Raw genomic sequence first — 25784 nt, 5'->3', positions numbered from 1 at the left:
TCTCTTATAGAACCCAAGAGCACCAGCCCAGGGATGGCACCACCCTTGATCACTAATTGAGAAAATGCCATACAGCTGGATCTCATGAAGACATTTCCTCAAGGGAGGCTCCTTATTTGGTGATAATTCCAGCTTGTGTCAAGTTGACACAGAAAACCAGCCTGTACAGTTTACTTGTCATTAAATCTGATTTTTTTTAATAGACACAGAACATAGAATGACATCCAGGATGTGGCCAGACTGAGAGGACTGTCTGGAAGTCAGGAAGGTGGTGACCTGTTACAGGCAGGTGGTGGCAGAAGCTTCGAGGGAGAGATTCTGTAAGACAGGGTTAGGGCTAATGTTTGAAAGTGGTTATGGAAAATTCTAGACGCTTTCTTGTTGATTCCCCATTACCTGGCTTATATTCTTATAAAAATATAAACAATTCTTAGTTAGAGTCTCATTGGTGTAAAGATACATCATGACCATAGTAACTCTTACAAAGTAAAACATTCAACTGGGGCTGGCTTATAGTTTCAGAGGCTTAGTCCATTATCATCATGGTGGGAAGTGTGGCAGTGTGCAGGCAGACATGGTGCTGGAGGAGTTGAGAGTTCTACATCTTGATCCAAAGACAGTAGAAGGAGGCTGTGTGTCAACTGAGTGTGGCTTGAGCATATATAAGACTTCAAAGCTTTTACAGTGACACACTTCCTCCCACAAAGCCACGCCTACTCCAATAAGGGCACACCTCCCAACAGTGTCACTCCCTATGGGCCAAGCATTCAAACATATGAGTTTATGGGGGTCATACCTATTCAAACCACCATACCTTTTGAGCTTGCAAGGATTTGGACACGGGAGTGACCCTTGCTTTGTAGGATAGTGAGGACAGATGGTCACCTTTCCACTCAAAGTCCCCTCTGAATTGGGATCTGTGATGCACCCCCATTCTCTCCCTAAGAACTTCTCTGTAAGCTCTTAATGTGTAGTAAGTTCTGTTATGGTTTGTATTTGCTTGGCCCAGGGAGTGGCACTATTAGAAGGTGTGGCCTTGTTGAAGTAGGTGTGTCAATTGGAGGTGGGTTTTGAGACTCATTCTGGCTGCTTAGAAGTCAATCTTCCACTAGCAGCCTTCAGATGAAGATGCAGAACTCTCAGCTCCTCCTGCACCATGCCTGCCTAGATGCTGCCATGTTCCTGCCTTGATGATAATGGACTGAACCTCTGTAAGCCAGCCCTAATTAAATATTTTCCTAATAATGTTGCCTTGGTCATAGTGTATGTTCACAGCAGTAAAACCCTAACTAAGACAAGTTCAAATCCTGCTTCTTTCCATGTCTTGGAGGACGGAAGGCTTCAGGCCCAGATGTGTGTTCAGTCACAGCAAGATGTCTGTCCTTTTCTGAAAAAGCAGAAGAGTGTGTAGTGCTTAAGTCAGAAAGTTGTCTTTCTTGAACTTTTCATTTGTATACCTGCCCCCCACCCCCATTCAGTCTCCAGGGGCTGGGATTACAGATGTGCCACTAGACCTGGCAGCATCCTATTTTATATTAAATAAGAGCTGAGAGCTCCCCAGGGAAGAGTACAAGGACGTTGTTACAGGTCCTGTTGCCTTGCGATCTTACAGAAATGCAGGCTTTGGGGCCAACACAGACTATGAGTCGAGTTTCTGTCCCAAAAAGTAGAGCCCAGGGCAAAAATCATGGCTTTTGTAACCCAAGGAGCTATGAGGTGAAAACTAAGACACTGAATAGAATAAAAGCACAGGCTATACCAGAAAGTGGGAAGTCTCCGAGTTTATGGATTGACAGAATTAATACCCTGAAAGTGTGTTTCTTGGTGAGGGCAGCCTGAGGATTCGCTCCAATCCCCATCTAAATTCCAATGATACTCATTGAAGAACTTGGAAGAAACAATCCTAAGATTAATGTATAAATGCAAAAGATTCCTCGTGGCCAAAGCAACCCTAAGCAGCGAGATTAATGCAGGTCTCTGATTTCAAATGGCCTTACAGAGCCATAGACAGAGCAGTGCTGGCCAAGACCCACATGCAGACCGAGGGTATACAGCAGGGGAGACAGACATAACAGCCATGGCCACAAAGGTTTTGAGATTGGTGACAAAAACACTCGTGGGAGAGCATCTCGCCTACCTGCAAAGGGTGCTGGGAAAACTGAGTACAGAACGAAATTAGAACTACACAAAAAAATCAATTCAAAATGGATCAGAGACCTTAATATAAAACCCGAAACACTGAAACTGCTCGAGGGACACGGGAAGAATCCTTTAAGACACGGGAATAGGCAAGGACTTTTTGAAAGACTCCAATAACACAGGAAATGACCCCAGTTGACCAGAGGGATTATGTGAAATTAAAAAGCCAGCCAAGGAAGCAGAGTACAGAGGCAGCCTACAGAAAGGGAGAAAATCTTTGCCAGCTCAGACAGGAGGCCAATCCCCCAAAATGTGTAAAGAACTGGGGGGAAAAAAAGCCACCAAGAACCCAAATTTTTCATTAAATCAGTGATGCAGTGTATGGTATGAAAAGTTCTCCAAAGAAGAAATTTAAACAGCCAATAGACATTTAAAATATTCAGCATCCTTAGCCATCAGAGAAATGAAAATTAAAACAACTTCAAGATTTCCTCTCACCCCAGTCACAGTGGCTGTTGTCAAGAAAACAAGTGACCTTGCCAAATGTTGGCAAGGGTGTGGGGGAGGGGAACCCTTATTCACTGTTGAGACCGACATAGCCTCCATGGAAATCATTATGCAGGCTTCTAAAGAAAACTAAGCCTACAGCCAGTATGTGACCCAGCCATACTGCTCCAGGGTATATTCTTAAAATAGGATTGGTCCAACCACAGAGACATTTGCACAGTCATGATGGCTTTCATGCTTGCTGGATGGCTTTCAAATAGTTCCTGTGAGTGTTATAAAGGGCAGGGAGGAAGAGAAACAAGGCATGGAGAGAGAGAGAGAGAGAGAGAGAGAGAGAGAGAGAGAGAGAGAGAGAGAGAGAGCGCATTTTCCCTGAGAAGTACTGGAAGCGAAGCTGTCATTGTGCCTCTCTCTCCCTGGAGGCGCCAGCCAGGAGGTTTCCTAAGGGGAAAAGCAGATGTCAGAAGGCAGAGAAGTAGGCGCTAAGTGCACAGGCACACACAAGCCAGGGCTGAGCAAAGTGTGAGTTGAGAGAGAAGCACAAGGCAGCTCCACCTTAGGGTTTACAGTTCCGAGATTTTATGTATTTGTTTGTTTATTGAGACAGGGTCTCTGTGTAAGCACCAGCCAGCGCTTAGCTTACATCTCCTAATATGGTTGGTGGGAATGAAAACCAGGCCTGGTTTGGAAGGCTCTCAGCAAGATTGGGGCTAAGACAAGTTTATTGCAAGCAATCAGACTCTTTATATGCTTATCAGAAACAGAATACAGTTGTAGTTGCCAGGATACAATGTTGTTCACAAGTTATACAGGGTACATAAGACTAATGACTAATTAAGAGTAATCGCCCAGTCAAGCTTCTATATGCTTTGCTGACTTCTAGGGAAGGCAGAGCTACACAGAAGACCTGCCTGCTCCACTGCCCGAGGGAGTGCCTCTGTCTTAGGAACTGAAAGGCACACAGTGCCGCAGCAGCTAGGATTCTAACCTGAAAAACCTAGGACGAGTGCCTGTCAAGGCAGCTAGACCAGGCCAAGTCTGTGATTCTCTGCATCCACGTAGCCCAAGCTGGCCTCCAATACACTGTGTACCCAAGGATAACCTTAAATCTCTGACCCTCTTGCTTCTACCTCCAGAGTGCTGGGATTACAGACATGAATCCTCATGCCTGATTTTATGTGGAGCTGGGCACAGAACCCAGGGCTCTATGTGTGCTAAGCAAGCCCTTGCCCCAGCCTTTGAGAAGTTTTCAAGTGGATGACTGGTTCAGGTGTTCATGTGAAGCTTGTGTGTGTGACCATACAAAGAAAGGCTGCTTTGGTGGCAGCAGCCTGTGTTGGAATAAGGCATGACAGGCATGACCAGATCTTAAATGACCATGGGAAGTCACAGCTTTGGTCCAGGCACAGCTGAAGCCAGTGTCTGGGAGAAGGAAAGCAGTTCCCTGCTCTGGGGACCCATTTCCACCTGGGTCATGTCAGTGCGATATGTTTGTAGAAGAAGCCTAGACACTGACCCAGGAGCCTGCCTGTGCTCCCTGAGCCCCGGGATGCTTTGGGAAACCCATCTGCAGCCTAATTTTACTTGAGACTTGAGGTTATTTGCTTAATGTAGCAAACACATAGCTTACTGGTGCATTCTGCTTAGAACATTGTTATTTTTTCACCCTGACTCTAGATGGTGTTTTTTGGCTACATGGTATCCAGCATCCTCTTTGGTCTCCTAGCTGACAGATATGGCCGCTGGAAGGTAGGTCAGGCCATTAGGATTGCACACACCTCCCTTTGGGATATTCCCTATTGCTTCTCTTCCTGGACTCTTGTCCCATGTCAATACTTCTCACCTCAAAGGGGATAAGAGATAGCTTAATAAGGAACCAAACACGAGTGATTGTAACCAGCAGGAACACAGATTCAGGTTATCCTAAATGCCACATTTATTCTGGCTACTTTTTGTTGTTGTTGTTGTTGTTGCTGTTGTTTTTGAGACAGGGTTTCTCTGTGTAGCCCTGGCTGTCCTGGAACTCACTCTATAGACCAGGCTGGCCTTAAACTCAGAAATCGGCTTGCCTCTCTCTGCCTCCCAAGTGCTGGGATTACAGGTGTGTGCCACCATGCCCGACTTTATGCTGGCTACTTTTATATCAATTTGACACAAACTGGAGTCATCAGAGAAAAGGGAGCCTCAGTTGAGAAATTGCTTCCATAAGATCCAGCTGAAGGCAAACCTGTGGGCATTTTCTTACTTAGTGGTGGATGAGAGAGGAGGGCCTGGCCCATTGTGGGTGGTGCCATCAGCAGGTTGGTGATCCTGGACTCTATAAGAGAGCACAGAGCAAGCCATGGGGAGCAAGCCAGTTAGCAGCACCCCTCCATGGCACCTCCTGCCCCCAGGTTTCTGCCCTGTTTGGGTTCCTGTTCTGGGTTCCTTGGATGGTGAACACTGATGTGGAAGAGTAGCAACCTTCCCCAGTTTCCTTTGGTCATGGTGTTTCATCCCAGCAGTAGTAACCCTAACTAAGACAACGTTCCAACTTGATCTTGCGATTTAATAGCAAATACACCTGTTGGGGACATTAGGTTGGTGGCTTAAGCAAAGCAGGGTAATCTCTGCTCTAGGTCCCAGGTGTTATCTGATGATATTGATTGTTTAGTTTGGGGACAGTGAAAGCTAGTTAAGTTAATGTAATCTAAAGGTTTTCCCTTATAATCGCTAGTATGTTGGACCTGATACAGAGGCAGGTGGAAACTGTCTATTGAGAGAGCTAAGGATATCCTAAGATAATTTGTCTCTGGATCTGCAGCAGTCCAGCTTTCTAAAGTCACAGTTCTCAGCAGCCAACCAGTTCTGTAAAAATCAACAGCATAACTGTGGTTTTCCTGGGAACTTTAGTTCATACACTAAACTTCTGTTGTTCTTGTAAATAAGAAAAAGCAATTCTTCAATTTTGCTTTGTATACTCTTTCCAACACAGGGCCTCTTTTTGCTCCTAACAGCCCTGTGAGGAGGGAGGGCAGAGCTCTGTTTGGTGTCACCTCTGAGGGTGGACATGCTAAACACGGTAAAGGGGCTTTCAGACAGGGAATGGCCTAGAATGTGTCAGTGGAGACTGAGAGAGACCAGCATGTGCTGTGGCTCTGATGTCCCACAGACAGGTGGGGACGCACCCACCTCTGGAGGTGTCCGAGACCCCTTCATTCCCCAGGCAGGTCCAGTAACAAGTGTTCTTTCTTGCTTCAGATTTTGCTGCTCTCGTTCCTGTGGGGAGCCTACTTCTCCTTACTGACTTCCTTCTCTCCCTCCTACGTCTGGTTTGTCTTTCTGCGGACAATGGTAGGCTGTGGTGTGTCTGGCCATGCACAAGGGTAAGACTTACTCCAGAGACTTTGGGAGAGAAATGTTGATGCCCTGCAAGTCATGTGCATGAGTGCACTTGCAAATGCATGCATGCAACACACACACACACACACACACACACACACACACACACACACACAGAAACAGACATAAATGCACATAGTCACACACACACACACACAGAGACATACACACACATGTACACATTCACACATAGACTGGGGGACATAGATTCATATACAGGCAGACAAAACACACATATACACACATGTACACAGACAGACATGCACACACTCACAGACACAGAAACAAAGACAGTGACAGACACACATGTACACATTCACAGAGAGAGAGAGGAGGCACAGATTCATATACAGGTGGACAGAACACGCAGATGTGCACATACACACACACAAGCATGTATACACACACGACTATGCTAAGTAGGTGAAGCACATGTTAGTCCTGCAGGTCAGTGACTGAAGTGGGTAGTCATGTTAGTCCTATAGCTCATGGTCAACGTCGTGGTTTGGAAGGAAGGTCAGGGCATGTGGGATTTAAACTTTTTCCTGTACACTGTTTTATGGCACTCTTCCTATCCCTTTCTGTTGCCCCCCGTCACCCCCTCTCGCCTCAAAGGAGATAGATAGCTGACTCTGGGGCCAAATACAAGCACTGTAACACTCAGGAGCATCCATCCATTACAAAGCGCCATTGCCCTATAGTTTAAAACTACACAGGACTAGAGAAATGGCTCAGGGGGAGGCAGAGGCAGGCGGATTTCTGAGTTCAAGGCCAGCCTGGTCTACAGAGTGAGCTCCAGGAAAGCCAGGACTACACAGAGAAACCCTGACTCAAAAAAACCAAATCCAAACAACAACAACCCAAAAAAAAAAAACAAAAACAAAAAAACAAAACAAAACAAAAAAGAGTACTTACCACTGTTGCAGAGGGGCCCAAATTCAAATCAGCTGCAGGGGTAATTTGATGCCTCTGGTTTCCTTGGGAACCTACAAACCACCTACACTCACATGCAAATGAACACACACACACACACACACACACACACACACACACACACACACACTTAAAAATAAAATAAAAATATTTGGATTAAAAAATCAAAATAAAAAACAAAACCCATACCAGAAAGAATTTGCAATGTGGAGGGAAAAATCCTGAAACAGGCTTAAATGAATGTGTGTGGCTGTTCCCTGCCAACCTGTCGCCTGCTGCTAGGCATATGCACAGGGTCTCAGTGTTTAGGTGTGAGTTGCTATGTTAATGTTCCAGTTATGGGGCCTTCTAGAAATCTACAGCACCCCTCAGGCTATTCCTTCTGGGACGCCCTGAGGGCTGTTCTCCTTCAATCTTGCCAGGAGATGTTAAAGCACCTGGCATAGCCTTAAAGTGTCAAAAGCAGAAGGGTTCTTCCCTGGGGCATTAGTTAAGTATCTGAGCTAAGATCCGGATAGGCGTAGATATTGAAAGAGCTTAAAAATCTCCCTGGAGAAGAAGCCCAATTAATACTTTGGAAGGAAGGAAGAAAGAAAAGAGAAAAGAGAGAAGAGAGAAGAGAGAAAAGAGAAGAGAGAGAGAGAGAGAGACAGAGAGGCCCGGCTCTGGCTAACAATGCTAACAGAAAACAATGTAAAAGCTGCTGGGCTCTCATTCTGTTCTTCTATTTACAAGTCCTCTGTACTTCACTAGGACTGCACTGTGACTGTCACCAGTGAACATTCTTTGCCTTTCCTTGCATATATTTTGATTTCTTAGGTATGTTTCACACCTAAAAGGTGATTCAATTTGACAAAGCTGTTTTCCAAAACTCTTGACTGAAGCGAAAAGGCTAATATCCCTGTTTAAAACGACCGTGGTGGCAAAGTGACAGACAAGTGAGGAACAGTCACAAGTTCACTTCTCACTGGAAGTGGAAAGTCACTGTAACAATTATAGCTTCATATACAACGAGCTCCTTTTTAATTAAAATACTTTTTAGATTTATGTGTGTGAGTGATTTGCAGCTTGTATGTATGTATGCTTGTGTGTATGCATGTATATTCTCTGAGTGCCTGGTGCCCTCTGAGGTTAGAAAGGCTGTCAGATACCTTGGAACTGAAATTAAGGATGATTATAAGTACCACTGTGGTTCTGAGAACCAATCTCAGGTCCCATGCAGGAGCTACAAGTGCTCTTAACTGCTGAGCCATCTCATTATAAACCATGCTTATAATGTCTTTACTGAGGTGGAAACTTGTGGTTGTTTAAAGGAAAGCTGCTTAGTTTTCTAAAACCAGAATGACTGTTTCTCTCCATTCCCTGTGCAGGTTAATCATAAAGACTGAATTTTTGCCCACGAAATACCGAGGCTACATGCTACCCTTGTCTCAGGTAAAGTCAAGTGGGGACTCCAGGGCTGTGGGGACTCCAGGGCTGTGGGGACTCCAGGGCTGTGGGGACTCCAGGGCTGTGGGTTGCCTTCCTTCCAATCAACACTCAAACACTTAATTGACCTTGGGATCAACTAGTGGGTAAGAAGCATGTCTAATGCCAGAGGTTCAATCTGAGGATTTTCTGAGCTGGGGACTTGTGCCGCCCAGCAGTGATGCGTAAGCACATCTAAGATGGCCTTTCTCACTTCACTGAGAGTTCAGAGGAGGAGACAGCTTCCACCTTTTTTGTATGTCTCATCTTTCTTCCAAGGATGCTGGTGTGTCCAGATCCACATTGCTTTCACTTGGAGGAAGGCACCATGATTGTGATTTGGCAGCTGCTGTTCCTCCGGGGTTCCCACAGACCCTAGCTGCCTGTTGACTAGAGGTCATCAGAAGCTTTATCAATCTTGCGCCCAAGGACTGTTTTTGATGCCCTCAGACCCTACTGTCTCAACTCCAGGGAATGTCCAGGAGAAATAAGATAGGAGGTTGTTTTGCATTTTGACACAGAATTTAGACAACAACAACCATCAAGAACTGGAAACACCCAATGGTGAGTCCAATTTCTCACCAGGTTTTGTTTTCAGTGTTTCATGATCAGGAATGTATCTTTTTTCATAGTGTCTGCACTTTATACTTCAATACTAATCAATCCGTCTGTCTAGGATGGTGACGGGCTTCTTCAATGCCCCCATCTTGTCTATGTCTGCTTGAGTTGAATAGTCAACTCCAGAGGCTGCCAGAATAGACATCTGTTTGTATCCATGGTAGATTGGGTCCCTGAGGATGTGAAAATCTGTGGAGGCTCAAGTTCCTTATAGAAGTTGGTGTCATATTTCATATACCCTACCCCCTTCCTATACACTTTTCATCATTTACATATGAGTTGCTTGATCAATATTTTGTAGGTATACAGTTGTCCAGCAAAGACTTGCTTTGTTTTTGAATATCCTCCATACACAGTTGGCCAAAACCATAGATGTAGAATTCATGGATATGAATCCTGCACAAAAGGATGGACAGCTCTACCTATGCTTTCTTCTTGCTGCCTCCAAAAATATCTATTAAAAACCAAGAACACCTCCCTGAATTGAGAGCTGGTAGCCATTTATCTGAGAGTCACTAGAATATCTTAAGTCATGAAATGCAACGTTAGGATTTTATTGCTGTGAAGAGACACCGTGGTCACAGCAGCTCTATAAGGGAAAACATTTACTGGGGTTTCACCAGCTTTATGTTTTTGATGGCTTCCTTTGCTGCCCAAACTTGGCTATCCTGGAATTCTGTAGACCAGGTTGGACTCAGACTTAGAGATCTGCCAGTCTCTGCCTTCTCAATGCTAGGATTAGAGATGTGCACCACCACACGAAGACTGAAGCTGTTCTTTAATTTCTTTTCTCAAGTTGGAAGCTTATCTGGGTGGGATCTTACCCTGGGGTCACCACTCCCTCTATTCCATTTAATGTCAGACTTTTCTTTAAACCGCTTATCCCTTTGAACCCAGGATTTAGCTCCATTCCACTTCCAGAAACCCATTTTCCCTTCACACTGCACATTTTTGTATTTTTCCTGTTCACTTTGTTTCTCTTCATGATCGATAAACACACAACAAAATTGATATCAGGCTGTTTCTAGATTTCCTTTGCCAACACAATCAATCCAAAAACTCTTTAACTTAGCGGCAGACAGATTTTTTCAGACAAGGGCAGAAAGCAGCCATATTCTTTACCAAAACGTCAAAGGAACAGTCTCTAGGCCACTTACTAACATTCTTCTCTTCTGAAAGCTCTTGAGCCAGGCCTCAACAATTTGTCACCCTCAGCACCACTGTCTTCCATGCTCCTACTAGGACAGCCCATCGAGCCCCACTGAAAACATTTCATGGCTTCCCCAAAGTCCACATTCCTCCAAACAAAAGCATGGTCTAACCTATCACAACAAAACTCCAGTCCTTGGTACCAACTTCTACCTTGTTAGGGTTTTTTGTTTTGTTTTGTTTTGTTTTGTTTTTCTGTGAAGAGACACCATGACCATGACACCTCTTATAAAGGAAAACATTTAATTGGGGCTGGTTTATAGTTTCAGAGGTTCAGCCCATTATTGTCATGGTGGGAAGCATGGCAGCTTGCAGGCAGATATGGTGCTGGAGAGATCTACAGCCAAATCAGCAGGTAGTAGGAAGGAAGATTTGCTTGAGCTTCTGAGACCTCAAAGTCCATCTTCTAGTGACATGCCTCCTCCAACAAAGCTACATTTACTTCAACAATGCCACACCTTCTAATAGTACCATTCCCTATGGGCCTTTGGGGACATTTTCTTCAAACTGCTACATGTAACCTTAGTAGAGCTTGCCACCTTACTTTTCCCTTAGACCTGTGATATTCATGTTTCTATTCCAGGTCAAAGCAAGCCGTTCACCTTCTGCCATCTGACTTAAATGTAGGAGCCACAGTAGACTCTACTCTTCCTCTCTCCGGACTTAATTTCCAGACCCTGCTGGCTCATCCCCAATTCAAGGACCCATCATCCAAGTGTTCACCAACAAACCTTGTCACCCTTACCCTCAAAAATGTGTGGCAAATGCATTAAAAACATCTTTCCCCTGAGATCCATCCCAGTGCCACACCAACTATCACTCACTCTTCTTACACAGCAGCTATAGCTATTTCAGAAGAGTTGTGCCTTGTCACCCAAGTCATTCTCCATACATTATTCTATTTTCTTTATAGCCCTAACACTTTCCAAAATAATCAATTTTTTTGGTGAAATTATCATTTATAAGACAATCCTCCTTTGGGCCTGGAGAGATGGCTCATTGTTCATGATCACTGATAGTCTTCTAGGACATAGAATTCCCAGCGCCCACTTGACAGCTTACAACCATCTGTGATTCCAGTTCTAGAGAATCTGACACCCACTGGCTTCCTCGATCACCAGATATGGTACACAAACATATATGCAGGTAAAACATGTATACATATAAAAATATTTTTAAAAACCACCAATTGACTCCATAAAGGGTCTTCTAATATGCTACCTTCTTTCTATCGCTGTGAGATGGAGTGAACATTATTTTTCATCTTAAATGGTGCTCAGGCTAATGGGAATGGTTCTAATAATAATTCTTGACCAGCAGGGCCCACAGCACTTGATATCAAATTTGTAAACATTAAAAAAAAAAAAAAAGTAAGCTGGGCAGTGGTGGCACATACCTTTAATCCCAACACTTGGGAGGCAGAGGCAGGCAGGGCAGATTTCTGAATTCAAGGCCAGCCTGGTCTACAGAGTGTGTTCCAGGGCAGTCAGGGCTAGACAGAGAACTCCTGTCGCAAAAAAAACAAAACAAACCAAAAAAACCAAAAACCAAAAAAACCAAACCAAACCAAATAAAACAAAACAAAAAAGTATTATGTATTCTATGGACTGTTTTTGGAAAAAGGAACAAAATATTTCCTTATTGGCTGTGTCTAAAGGAGCGTAGGAAGCAAACAGTAAATAAACTACGTTCCATCCTGAGAAAACGATGGCCCAGAGCTGGGAGCCGAGAGCTTTCCCACCCCCTCTTCTGCCTCTCAAGACTTGGGGATTTTATTATCTGTGCCAGAAAACAAATCAGTGTTGAAAACCTCCAGAGTATTAGATGGTTTTGTTGTTTGTTTTAAACTGTAGTGGCATTGCTGACAGGTTTTCTGTAGCTAAAGTAGAGCCAACAATTTATAGAAAAACAAACGGAGCCATGGAGCAGAGTGACTTATCAAGTCCTCACATCAGAGGAACCACCCTGGAAGTAGGACCCGATTGTCACCCCTCAGAACTCCCACCTCTCTCATAAACTACACAAAAGGATCGACCCCAAGGCTCTATAGAAGGGGAAATGTCAAAGAGGCAGGACGGAAGGAACAGTCACATTTTGGTCTGTCTCCGCAGGTTTTCTGGCTGGCGGGCTCCCTGCTCATCATTAGCCTGGCCTCCGTGGTCATCCCTACCATTGGGTGGCGCTGGCTCATCCGCATCGCCTCCATCCCCGGCATCATCCTCATCATGGCCTTCAAGGTGATGCTTTTCTGCTGGACCACAGGCCTCTTTTCTCCACAAATGTTTTTTTTTATGTTAGCCTCTTTTAAAAACAGATTTACTTTCAGTTTTAATTATATATATGCTCCTCCTGCAGGGCTGCAAACCTCTTCAGCTCCTTGGGTCCTCTCTCTAGCTGCTCCATTGGGGACCCTATGCTCATTCTATTGGTTGGCTGTGAGCCCTGGGTATCTTGATCCACTTTCCAATAAGGATCAAAATATCCACACTTTGGTCTTCCTTCTTCTTGAGCTTCATTTGGTCTGTGAGTTGTATCTTGGGTATTCCGAGCTTTTGGGCTAATATCCACTTATCAACAAGTGCATACCATGTGTGGGTTTGTTTTTTTTTTTTTTTTTTTTTGTGATTGGGTTACCTCACTCAGGATGATATTTTCTAATTTTATCCATTTGACTAAGAAGTTCATGAATTCATTGTTTTTAATAACTGAAATGTAATAACTGAAAATGTACCACATTTTCTGTATCCATTCCTCTGTTGGGGACATCTGGGTTGTTTCCAGCTTCTGGCTATTATAAATAAGGCTGCTATGAACAAACATAGTGGAGCATTTGTCCTTATTACATGTTGGAACATCTTCTGGGTATGTTGGGAGTGGTATAGTTGGGTCCTTAGGTAGTACTATGTCCAATTTTCTGAGGAACTGCCAAACTGATTTCCAGAGTGGTTGTATCAGCTTGCAATCCCACCAGCAATGGAGGAGTGTTCCTCTTTATCCATATCCTCTTCAGCATTTGCTATCCCCTGAGTTTTTGATCCTGGCCATTCTGACTGGTGTGAGGTGGAATCTCAGGGTTGTTTTGCTTTGCATTTCCCTGATGACTAAGTATGTTGAACATTTTTTTAGGTGCTTGTTTAGCTCTGTTCCCCATTTTTTGATAGGGTTATTTGGTTCTCTGGAGTCTAACTTCTTGAGTTCTTTGTATATATTGGATATTGGCCCTCTATCAGTGTAGGATTGGTAAAGATCTTTTCCAAATCTGTATGCAGCAAAATGCTGGATCCTGTTTATGTATCTAGTCTGTTAGTCTGTATCTTTTTATTGGGGGAATTAAGTCCATTGATGTTAAGAGCTATTAAGTAAGAGTGATTATTGCTTCCTGTTATTTTTGTTGTTAAGAGGTGGAATTCTATTTGTGTGGGTATCTTCTTTTGGGTTTATTGAAAGATTACTTTCTTGCTTTTTCTAGGGTGTAGTTACCCTTCTTGTGTTGGAGTTTCCCATCTGTTATCCTTTGTAAGTCTGGGTTTGTAGAGAGATATTGTATAAATTTGTTTTTTTTCATGGAATATCTTGGTTTTTTCCATCTATGGTAATTGAGAGTTTTGCTGGATATAGTAGCCTGGGCTGGCATTTCTGTTCTTTTAGGGTCTGTATGACATCTGCCCAGGATCTTCTATCTTTTATAGTCCCTGGTGAGAAATCTGGTATAATTCTGATAGGTGTACCTTTATATATTACTTGACCTTTCCCCTTACTGCTTTTAATATTCTTTCTTAGTTTTGTGCATTTGGCTTCTTGTATGTTTAAGGGCATCTCTTTCTTTAGGTTGGGAAGGTTTTTTCTATAATTTTGTTGAAGATATTTATTGGTCCTTTAAGTTGGGAATCTTCACTCTCTTCTATACCTATTATCCTTAGGTTTGGTCTTCTCATTGTGTCTTGGATTTCCAGAATGTTTTGGGTTAGGAGCTTTTTACATTTTGCATTTTCTTTGACTGTTGTGTCAATGTTTTCTGTGGTATTTTCTGCACCTGAGATTCTCTCTTCTGTTTTGTATTATGTTGGTGATGCTTATATCTATGACTCCTGATCTCTTTCCTCGGTTTCTATCTTCCTTTGTGATTTCTTTATTGTTTCTATTTCCATTTTTAGATCCTGGATGGCTTTATTCAATTCCTTCACCTGTTTGGTTGTGTTTTCCTGTAATTCTTTAAGGGATTTTTGTGTTTCCTCTTTAAGGATTTCTACCTGTTTCCCTGTGTTCTCCTGTATTTCTTTAAGGAAGTTATTTATGTCCTTCTTAAAGTTCTCTATCATCACCATGAGATGTGATTTTAAATCAGAGTCTTGCTTTTCTGGTGTATTGGGATATCCAGGGCTCACTGTGGTGGGAGAACTGGGTTCTGATAATGCCAAGTAGTCTTGGTTACTGTTGCTTATGTTCTTGCCCTTGCCTCTCACCATCTGGTTATCTCTGGTGTTAGCTGGTCTGGCTGTCTCTGACTGTGGCTTGTCCCTCCTGTAAGCCCATGTGTCAGCACTCCTGAAAGACCAGCTTTGGCACAGGGTCAACTCTGGTCACAGATTGAAACCAGAAGCAGGGCCACACCTTCTAATAGTGCCACTCCCTGGGCCGAGCATATACAAACCATCACAGAATTGGAGTGTGTCTGGTCCTTTGGAGCTGCAGTAATTTTCAGTCATGGGGATGTATGTATCTCAGTTGGTTGAATGCTTGTCTAGCATTCTTGAAGTGGCCCTGGGTTTGTTCATTATTAGCACAGTGTATAATGACTGCGCTAATAGGGCGTGGTAACACATGCTTTCTCTAATCCTTGTACTCAGGAGATGGAAGCGGGTGGCTCAGGAATTTAAGGTCATCTTCAACTACATAGTGATTTGAAGCCATCCTGGGTTACGTACAAAAGAAAGGGAAGGAAATAGGAAGGGAGGAGGGAGAGAGAGAAGGAAGCAGAAAGAGAATATTGAGGAAGAGAATTAGGTCTCCAAGGGGATACTCGCAGCTTTAGAAAGCCTATGGTTAGGTCACAGACTTCTGTGGTTCTGTCTTCTCACCTGGCATCTTTTAAAGGTTTTGTTTTGTTTTGTTTTGAGTTGAGTTGATAACCTCCCAAGCACACTAAGCAAAATCATGACCTCCACACATCCACACATCTTCCCCATGGCTAGTCTCAGGGCCAAGCTCCCTTCTCTCATTTATACAGGCTCAGAGGATCATTTTCCTCAGATCTCTTGCTCAGAATTGCCCCTCGCTCACCCCTGGCCCTGAGTGCTTGGGGGTATGACTCGGGGGTATAATGCTTACCTCATTTGCAGAAAGCCTTGGGTTAATCCCCAGTGTGTACCCACCAGCACCAAGATTCACATCTAGACCCCTCGGGTGCTTTGGGGCCAGTGGCTATCAGGTCTGTTGTTTCCTGTGGGAAGACCCTGGTCTCTGAGGTTGTAGACTAAGACTTTGTTGCTCTCTCAGCCAACTATCTCCCACCACTAGGTGTTCTCAAGGCCCTAGGTTCAAGTGCAGCCTGGAATTTGTTGTATGTGAGTTGCTCTCAGGCCCAGAATCTAATACCTGCCATTATATAATTGATGCATCTGTAAAAACAATTAAATGAAAATCTATATTGCATTCAAATATCTAAAGTTAGTCCTTTGGTTTTGGTCAAGTGTTTGTTGTTCTCAAGATCTCTCTCCCTAGAGGAAAATTTCTGAGTGAGCATAAATTCATCAGCTTGATATGCTGTGTGCCTTTAAGCTTGCCAGCCTTCCCATAGGGGTGGGGACTGAGTGAGGCATGCAGTGGTAACAACAGCACCTTTTACAGTCTGTGGAACCTGTAGCACTGATGCTCTTTGTAATCTGTGCCCAGTTTATCCCTGAATCTGCTCGCTTCAACGTCTCCACTGGGAACACCCAGGCTGCACTGGACACCCTGGAGAGCATTGCTAAGATGAACCGCTCGGTCATGCCAGAGGGACAGCTGGTGGAGCCCATCCTGGTGAGTTCACACCGGGTCGTCCTCCACTGGCAGGACCCATGGTCTTTAGTCTGGCTCCTGGAGGCAGAGGGAGAGCCTAGGATGAGCAGATTAGAGCTGGGACTCGTTTACCTCACCTCTGCCATACTACCCTGCGATTCTGATAAATTACCTGACTTGATTTTTGCTATCTATAAAACACAAATGATTAGCTCTTACCTTGCAGAGATAAGCATGTCATTTGCCTCCATGGCTTATGATATGAAGATTTTAAATTTTTTACTTTATTTTCTTGTATTGGCTTTGTCTCATTTTGAGAAGATACTTCCACAAAGCCCAACAGTTTTTTTCAAAAAACGTTCTGCCTGTCAGGGCCAGGGTACAGTCATGTATTCTGTTCATGGGTTAGTCTTGTTACTTGAAGTATTTTTATAATGTGTATTTATTTATATGTATGTTTGTGGGTATGGGTGTAGATGCATGTGCCAAAGCATGCGTGTGAAGGCCAGAGAACAACTTGTGGTTGTTAGTTCTCTTCTACTTTGTGTTTTCTGGAAATTGAGCTTGGGTAGTCATACTTGGCAGCCAGCACCTTTACCTGCTGAACCATTTTGATAGCCCCTCTTTTGTGTTTTAAAGGTGTGTGTGTGTGTGTGTGTGTGTGTGTGTGATGGTATTGGATCTTCTGGAGCTGGAATTAAGGCAGTTGTGAGCCATCCAACATGGTGCTGGGAACCAAACTCCAGCCCTTTGAAAAGCAGTAATCACTATAATGTGTGAGCCATCTTTCCAGTTACTCCTGTCCCCACCATTTGTACTGCTTCCCTTAGAGGCAACTTGGGAGATAGGGGATGAATAGTTTGGTCAAAGAATTTACTCTTTAGACCAGAATAGAAGGAAGGTTTCTTTAAATCCAAGCAAGCTGGTCACATGTGGGAGAGTTGGTTGCAGAGTTGATATCTGTGCCCACAGTGCATGGGAGCAGGAGTAGCTGAGCCAGAGCTGCCTGAGCCACAGACACGGGGCAGGAGGAGACAGTAAATGGCACAGACAGGAGAGCAGGTCTCGGTGGAGGAGAAGGAGTCCTGCAGGTGGGAGACGGAGCCAAGATGGAGGTAGGCGTGTGCAGGGCTGGCACAAGGAATGCTGAACTGAGAGCTTGCCCTTGGTGCTGTGGGCAGCACAGCCTTAGCAGCCTCATCCTGAAGGCTCAGAGGACACTAGCACTAAGGAGGGGCCCTTGCATGGATGTCAGTCACGGAGTTCTGACCCTCTGAAACCATAAGAACAGTTAAAAGCTTTCTTCTGTAGGTCGACTGGTTGTGATGGTTGTTACAGCAGCAGACCGGTAACTGAGACATTCACCTCCTTAAGAAGAGGAAGGTCGCATTTGACTCAGCCTCAGAGGTCACAGTCAGTACCCACCAGGCTTCACTGTTTCTCGGTCTGTGATGGCACAGCACCCTGGCGGAAGGACATGTTGGAGCAGAGCTGCCCACTTTATGACAGCTGAGAAGCAGAATGATACAAAGGGCTAGGGACAAACGGGTTCTACCTCTGAAATTTTTCATAAGTTTCCAAATGCCCTCTAGTTCTGAATACTTCTGTAGATTAATCTGTCAGCTAAGCAGAGCACACATTATCAAGTTAATTCTCAGTGACTGGATCTACCAGCCAGGGCCAGGTTTTTGAAAACATTATTACTTTGTGTGTTTAGATGTTTTGCCTGTGTGTATGTGTACACTCCACATGCAGGCAATGCCCCCAGAGGCCAAAAGAGGGCGCTGGAGACCATGGAGCTGGGTAAGGGATGGTTCTGAGTTGCCTTGTGGGTGCTGGGATCCAACTGGTCCTTTGCACCGTGCTCTTAACTGAGGGGTTGCCCTCCAGACCCTAGGCCTGGTTTTTAACACATCAGTCTTTTGGATTTGGTGGGGAAAGGGCTTCATAACCAACCCACTCAAGGATTATTTCACCACACCATACTCCCGTGTAACTCTCTATCTGTGTGATCAATAACATCAGAGAAATATGTCCTCAGCTTTCCGTGTCTGTGATCTGACCCTCCTGTGCATTTTCCCAGGAGAAAAGAGGAAGATTTGCAGATCTACTAGATTCTAAATACCTTCGGACCACATTACAGATCTGGATCATATGGTAAGAACATAATTACTGCAAGGCAAAAGATCAATAGGTGTGCTAAATGTGGTGATGAATGCCTTTAATTAAAGCACTCAGGAGGCAGAGGCAGGAGGATCTGTGAATCCAGGGTCAGCCTGGGCTACATAGCAAATTCCTGGACAGTCAGGGCTACACATAGGAACTCTGTCTTGAAAAACCCAAACCAAACCAAACCAATCCAAACCAAACCAAGCCAGGCCAAGCCAAGCCAAGCCAGCCAGCCAACCAGCTAGCCAGCCAGCCAGCCAACCAACCAACCAACCAACCAACCAACCAAAGAAACAAACAAAAACCCCAACAGGTATTTGGAAGATGCCCACTCAAGTAGAGTAGTCCCACAAATACACTTTTTTTTTTTTTAACTTTGTCTCTCATGATTTGTTTCCATAGTTAACCAGAATCCAAAGATCATACTTACTTTGGCTTCTTCAACAGAGAGACCACATTTTTATTATGGCATGTTGCAGATTGTTTTGTTAGTCTGTATAGGAACTTCCATGTGAGGCACCCTGATGATCTCTGGTGTTCACTGAGGGTCTTAGAATGAATCCCTTATGGATAGAAGGACTACTGTAAATCCACTTTCAGGGGCACAGGGGAAATACACATGGAAGATCAAATAGCTTCTCCTTCACTGTCTTGTCGTTCTAATACCACCCACCCTACCCCAGCCCCCGCCCCATGATGAAACTGTAAAAAGAGAAAGGAAACCTTAATATTCTACAATGTTTCCACTCTTCCCATGACTGTCTGTGCTCACCTCCTGGCCTTCTATAGTCTGGGCTCTCTGTTTATCCTACAACAGACCCTTTGAGCTCACCAATGGCGGTGGGACAGCCTTTGGAGGGCCTCTCTACTGTACAGCCTTAACCTTGAGTAAGCAACGGATTCCAAGTAGGACTCAAAAGATGCTTAATACACAGGAAAAGTTGATGGCTTTTACTACATTAAATTACCATCTCTGGAGTTGGTCTTGATGGTACATTCCTATAATGTCAGCACTTGGAAAGTGTGACAAGGGGATGAAGGTTCAAGGTTACCTTCTGCTACCAGTTTGAAGCCAGCCTAGGGTACACAAAACCCTGTCTCAAACAAACAAAAATGTAGTATCTCTGTGCCACGTAATATGAGAAGCCTTGCCGGGCAGTAGTGGCACATGCCTTTAATCCCAGCACTTGAGAGGCAGAGGCAGGCAGATTTCTGAGTTCGAGGCTAACCTGGTCTACAGAGTGAGTTCCAGGACAAACAATGCTACACAGAGAAACCCTGTCTCAGGAAAAAAAAAAGAAAAGCCTAAATGGCAAACTATCAACTAAGAGAAGAAATTTTACACACACACACACACACACACACACACACACACACACACACACGTATCACATTTTTGGTATATATGTGTGTGTAATGCAATATATAATAAGCATATAAAATATAAATAATATATATGTAATTGTCTTTCAACAAGTTAAGATAGGTGATCAAGTTTAAGATTTTTCTTTTTTAAATCTGTGTGTATGAATTTCTCTGTACTTCACATGTGTGTGTGTGGTTGGCAGAGGAGGCTGGAAGAGGGTGTCAGATCTCCTGGAAACATGGGAGTGAGCCATCCAACACGGGTGCTGGGAACTCAAGTCTGTCTCCTTAGGAAGGGCAGCAAACCATCTTAGCCACTGAGCTATCTCTCCAGCCCGAACAACTGAGTTTAGAAATAGACAAAAAGCTTGACTAGGTATATCACCCAAACTGTGCATCAAGACATGTTCAACCTTAAAGTCACCAAGAAAATACAAATTAAAACCCTACAAGTTTTCATAAACTCGATAATGGATAAGAACAGCTATATTGAAAAAGATCACCAGGCTGAAGAGATAGCTCACCAGTTAAGTACACTGGCTGCTCTTGCAGAGGACCCCAGTTCAGTTTCTGACACCCACATAGTGACTCACAACCATTTAACTCTAGCTATCGGAGATCCAATGCCCTCTCCTAGCCTCCAAGGGCATAGCATGCACATGGCGCACATACATGCATGCAGGCAAAACACACATAAGATAAAACTTGATCTTTAAAGGGACTGCATGCACCAAGGATTTGCAGGTTTGCAAAGTAACTGAAGCATTCCTTGCACAGCTGCCTACTGTTTACACGGGAACCGATGATTTGGAATCCTGTCTAGGCATGTCTGTTAGTGTTAAAAACACGTACATGGGAGGAGTCGGTAATTGCAGTTTGAAGTTTACATCCAACAGAAATGCCAATGTGTGTCTCTCCAAAAGCATCTTCAGATACTGTAGATGCCGTCTAGGCTGTTTTCTGTCTCTATGTTCCTTCCACATAGACCACTTCCCGTCTTGTCCCTGTCTGCCATGGTTCTTTTTGTCCCCAAGGCCTGGTGAAAGCTTCTGCTAATGATATCCTTTTCACACTTCCAGGCTAGGAATTTCTTTTGCCTATTACGGGGTGATCCTGGCCAGCGCTGAATTGCTCGAGCGGGATCTGGTCTGCGGTTCGAAGTCGGAGTCAGAACCAGAGGTGGTGGAGACCCCAGGGGACTCAGAGGAGAGTCTGAGTCCCTGCTATTGCCACATGTTTGCTCCCTCTGACTACAGGACCATGATCATCAGCACCCTCGGGGAAATTGCTTGTAAGATTGCCTGTGCATCTGCCCTGTTTCAGGCAGGGTTTCAGTTCAGCGTCTAAGAGAAGTGTGACCTCCTGTTGGGGTCCCTACAAAGCAGAACACCTCAGGTCTTCAGAGCACACTGCTACATCCTGGGCTTGGGGTGTTGTGGTTGAGGAGGGCCTAAAGGAGCAAAGCTTTGAAGTATTCCATTTTATCAGTGCCAAGATACATTTTTTAGTTTAGAGTGGTGGCATACACTCTAGGCTAAAAATGCATACATACAGCTTTAATCCCAATGCTTGGGAAGTAGAGGTCAGTGGAACTTTTGTGAGTTCTAGGCCAGCCTGATCTACATAGTGAGTTCCAGGCTAGTCGGGGCTACATAAGTAGTGAGACCTGGTCTCATATGAAAAAGATCCAGTGTTTGAGATCATAATAAAAAAATTCTTTTCCTTCCCACAAACTCCACTCTCAAATTTATAGCCTTTGGTTTTGTTTTGTTTGGATTGGTTTTGTTTTGTATGTATGTATGTATGTATGTATGTATGTATATATGTATATGTATGTATGTGTGTATATGTATGTATGTATGTGTATATATGTATGTATGGTTTTACAGCACACTTCCCTTTTCACCCTAACTCTTACAATCTTTCTTCTCCTCTTCCACAATGTTCCCTGAGCTTTAGATGCAAGAATTTTGAAGATGCATCCATTGGATCTGGGTTCTACAACTCTGGATTTTGATTGGTTGTGGTTTTCAGCAGTTGCAGGGAAGTTTCCTTGATGAGGGGTGAAGACCATGCTTATCTGTGGGAATAAGAATGAATATTTATAGTGTCATTAGCGATTATGCTGGCTCAGTGAAATGGGGACTGTAGGGTCTTCTCCAAGAAACATGACTTCACCAGTCCTGGAGAGATGGGTAGGTTTCCATTTCCAGGCATGGTTTCCTTTTTGTTGAGTGGGCCTTATGGCCAATTAAACAGCTGCTGGTGTGTGCCAAGATGTGCATACACTACTAGGCTCAGTATGCCCCTGGTTAGTGCCAAGGTGTGCATGCACTATTAGGGCAAGTGTGCTCTGGTGAGTGCCAAGGTGTGCATGCACTATTAGGGCAAGTGTGCTCTGGTGAGTGCCAAGGTGTGCATGCACTATTAGGGTCAGTGTGCCTGGCTGGTCATTGGCTCGGTTCACAGGCATCATAGGATGGTTGGCTGTTTCCTTCCTTTGGAAGCTTGCATGGTGCCTTCTGGTCCTCAGGAAGGAGGATTTCAGGTCAGATCCAGCTCTGGTCCTCTGGGTTCTGTCTGAAGGGTGTGGTATCTTCAGCAGTAGGGACTTAACCTCCATTTCTGGGAAGAAGCCAAGAGCAACAATATATCCCATAATGTTTTGTACGATCTGATTTTTGTACAATCTGATCTGTTTTGTATGATTTGATAGTTTTGCAGTAGTTGTTTTGTTCTACTTTGCTTTTTGGTAGGTCCCTGACCAAGAACTCAAAAGTGCTCATGCCTGTTTTGTTTGGGTTTTTGTTAGACAGTCTTCAGCTCTTGGGGGTATATTGTCAGTCAACACAGAAAAATTCATTTAAACTGCATATGTATATATGTACACTGACTTATACATATTCTAGGCATTTTAAAGATAATACTACGGTTTCTTTTTAGGGGGGTTGTTTTTGGTTTTTTTGAGACAGGGTTTCTCTGTGTAGCCTTGGCTGTCCTGGAACTCACTCTGTAGACCAGGCTGGCCTCGAACTCAGAAATCCACCTGCCTCTGCCTCCTAAGTGCTGGGATTAAAGGCGTGTGCCACCACTGCCCGGCTAATACTACGGTTTCTTAGTTGTTCTCAGATATTCTTCCTGTTATTTTACTGGCTCTCCTCCTCCTATATAGTTATCTCTTCTCACTTCCCTAGTTATTTTACTTTTATGGTTTTTGTTTAGACTTTATTTTATGTGTATGGCTATTTTGCCTGCCTGTATGTATGTGCACTGCAGGCATGCATGCCCTCATAGATCAGAAGAGGGTGTCTGATCCGCTGAAGCTGGAGTTATGGGTGGTCGTGAGCCACCATGTGGGTGGGTGCTGGGAATAGAATCCAGGCCCTTCTCTGCTAGAGCAACAAGTGCTCTTAACTGCTGGGCCATCTCTCTACCCTCAATAAGCCCCACCCCGTTTTCTCATTTCCCCCTCAGATCTCCACTGTTCTCCCTCCTCTCCCCACAACAATGACTTTCCACTTTCCTGTATCCTGCAGTTCCTTCAGGTTGTATACTCATGTCTGATCATGTGCAGCTAGGAACCTCCTGTCAGAGAGAACATGCAGCGACTGCCTGGCTAGGCTAGGTTGCCTCATTCAATATGATTGTTCCTACTTCCATCTATTTACCTGGATGGAACTCTGGAGAAGAATGTCAAGATATTCAATAAGTCTAAAGTGGGGATCTCTCTCTCTCTCTCTCTCTCTCTCTCTCTCTCTCTCTCTCTCTCTCTAGGTATTCAAGACAGGGTTTCTCTATTTGTAGCTTTATCTGTCCTGGAACTCTGTAGACCAAGCAGGTCTCTAAATCACAGAGATCCATCTGTCTCTGCCTCCCAGGTACTGGGATTAAAGGCATGTGTGCACCCTTCCCAGCTAAAATGGGGAAATCCTACAATTAGAGTTCCAATTGGCAGCACTGTTTTATTTTTACCAGCAGAATGATGGCCCATTAAAGCCAGTGTGACTGGGTGTGGCAGAGTTGCTTGAGTGCTTGCCCTCCTATGTGCACAAAATCCCCAGGCTTGTAGTGTAGTGGGGTGTGGCTGTAATCCGATTGCTTGGGAACTGGATACAAGAGGATCAGAAATTCAAGGCCATCTTTGGCTGAGTTTGAGGACAGTGATAGGAGATCCTATCTCCAAAAGTTAAATGGCATTCACAACCAAGTGTGGTGGCCCAAGCTGACACAGTGAAACCCTGTCTCAAAAACAGAAAACCGGTGGAGCCCTGAGTTCAGTGGACAGTGGTATATCACATTTAATTCTAGCAATCTGGCAGTTTACAAAAGGTGTTTATGGTAGAGTAAGCAAAAAAGTAAAATAAACTAAAATGAAATAAAGTAAAATAAAATAAAGCTAGGAGTGGTGACATATACCTTTAGTCCCAGTGCTTGGGAGGTAGAGGTGAGTTTGAGGTCAACCTGGTTTATATGCGTTCTGGGACAGTCGTGACTACGCAGAGAGACTTTGTATCAAAAAAAAAAAAAAAAGAAAAAAAAAGAAAAAAAAAGAAAAACAAACAAAAAAAGAAGGAAAATAAAAGGAAAACATGCCTTTATGTATACATGGTATTTTGTTATTCATGGACCCATAAGGAAAAAGTAATTGGAGACACCACAGATGCCATGCCGGCGTGCCTGGGTTTCGGATGGTTGCTGCGTCCTTATGAAGTGACATGGGGGAGCGGTGTCCCCGTTGGTGTCTATGGATACCACTTTTGCTCCAAGGTGTTAACCACTTGTGTTTGTTGTTTGCTTTCTAGTGAACCCTTTAAATATCCTGGGCATCAACTTCCTGGGCCGACGCCTGAGCCTGTCCATCACCATGGGGTGCACGGCTCTGTTTTTCCTTCTCCTCAATATCTGCACTTCAAGGTATTTGCCCTTCAGTTGCTCTTACACACGTGATATGAAAGTTATCAAATGGGGTTTCTCGACTCCCGGTGATCAGTGGAGTTTGGAACATGTCACTTCACAAGGGAGGGTAGAGAACAGCCTGTCTGTCAGACTGAAAGGCCCTTGCCTCTTCTCTGCCCCACCTCCTTCAGCTCCCTGGGATGCTGTGCAGTCCTGGGACACTCACCTTAGCCACTAGTGTATTTAGGTTCCTTATGCAAAGCTTCTTGGAGAACCGGAGAACAGCCCTAGCTTTTTACCGAATTATCTGGACCCACAGGAACTAGTCCAGTGACACAGACAACATATTTACAGCCTACAAGGCACTAGGTGATCTAGTGATTTAAAGAAGAAATAAGCGGGGGCTGGAGAGACTCCTCAGCAGATACGAGCATTTGCTGCTCTTGCGGAAGACCCAGGTTCAGTTGCCAGCACCTATGGAATGTTTCCCAACCACCTGAATTCCAGTTCCAGGGGATCTGATGCCCTGTCTGATCTTCCAGGCGTGCATGTCATGAACACAAAACATGTGGGCAAAGCAATTACACCAATAAATACCTTTCCCAAGGCATGTGCTCATCAGGGAGCATCAGGCCCGAGCACACTGCTTTGGTGACTGGATTGTGAGGAAACTGGCTTAGGCCGATTGAGTACTGCCCAGGCTCAGAGCTTGGTGAGACCATCTTGGAAGGTCCTAGGTGTCTGTTCTATAACGTCCTCTGCTTCTTCCTCAGTGCCGGTCTCATTGGCTTCCTCTTCATGCTGAGGGCCCTGGTGGCAGCAAACTTCAACACCATCTACATTTACACTGCTGAGGTGAGCACCGGGGAATGGTGTGACAACACAGGACATGCCCAGTGAGCTTTCAGTTGGTGGCTAATCTGTGCATCTCTGACTGTGGTCAACCATTTGACAAGTTTCCTAAAACATTCTGTGAAGATGATGTCAGAAGAGTTTGATGTGGGTCCCCTCCCTTGTTCAGTCTCCCGAAATCCAGGCTCTCAAAGACAAGGTCTCTTCCCTTTCTCGCAAAAATCAGGATGTTAGTCAAACTTGTCACT

At 44.3% G+C, this 25784-nt stretch overlaps 1 protein-coding gene across 1 annotated transcript in view; it reads left to right on the top strand.

The window, feature by feature from the left end:
* Nucleotides 1-25784, top strand: part of Svopl (SVOP like) — a 68451-nt gene that overhangs the window by 5391 nt on the left and 37276 nt on the right. The window contains exons 4-12 of the mRNA XM_052172837.1: nucleotides 4324-4395; nucleotides 5887-6011; nucleotides 8331-8394; nucleotides 12366-12491; nucleotides 16147-16275; nucleotides 18338-18411; nucleotides 20868-21079; nucleotides 24591-24702; nucleotides 25458-25539. Of these exons, the coding sequence (XP_052028797.1) occupies nucleotides 4324-4395; nucleotides 5887-6011; nucleotides 8331-8394; nucleotides 12366-12491; nucleotides 16147-16275; nucleotides 18338-18411; nucleotides 20868-21079; nucleotides 24591-24702; nucleotides 25458-25539 (996 nt within the window). The remainder of the gene's footprint in view (nucleotides 1-4323; nucleotides 4396-5886; nucleotides 6012-8330; nucleotides 8395-12365; nucleotides 12492-16146; nucleotides 16276-18337; nucleotides 18412-20867; nucleotides 21080-24590; nucleotides 24703-25457; nucleotides 25540-25784) is intronic.

Source organism: Apodemus sylvaticus, chromosome 2 (assembly GCF_947179515.1).
Source record: "Apodemus sylvaticus chromosome 2, mApoSyl1.1, whole genome shotgun sequence".
Classification (NCBI taxonomy): domain Eukaryota; kingdom Metazoa; phylum Chordata; class Mammalia; order Rodentia; family Muridae; genus Apodemus; species Apodemus sylvaticus.
Note: the sequence above shows the minus strand (reverse complement) of the source record. Positions and strands in the feature narration are given on the sequence as shown.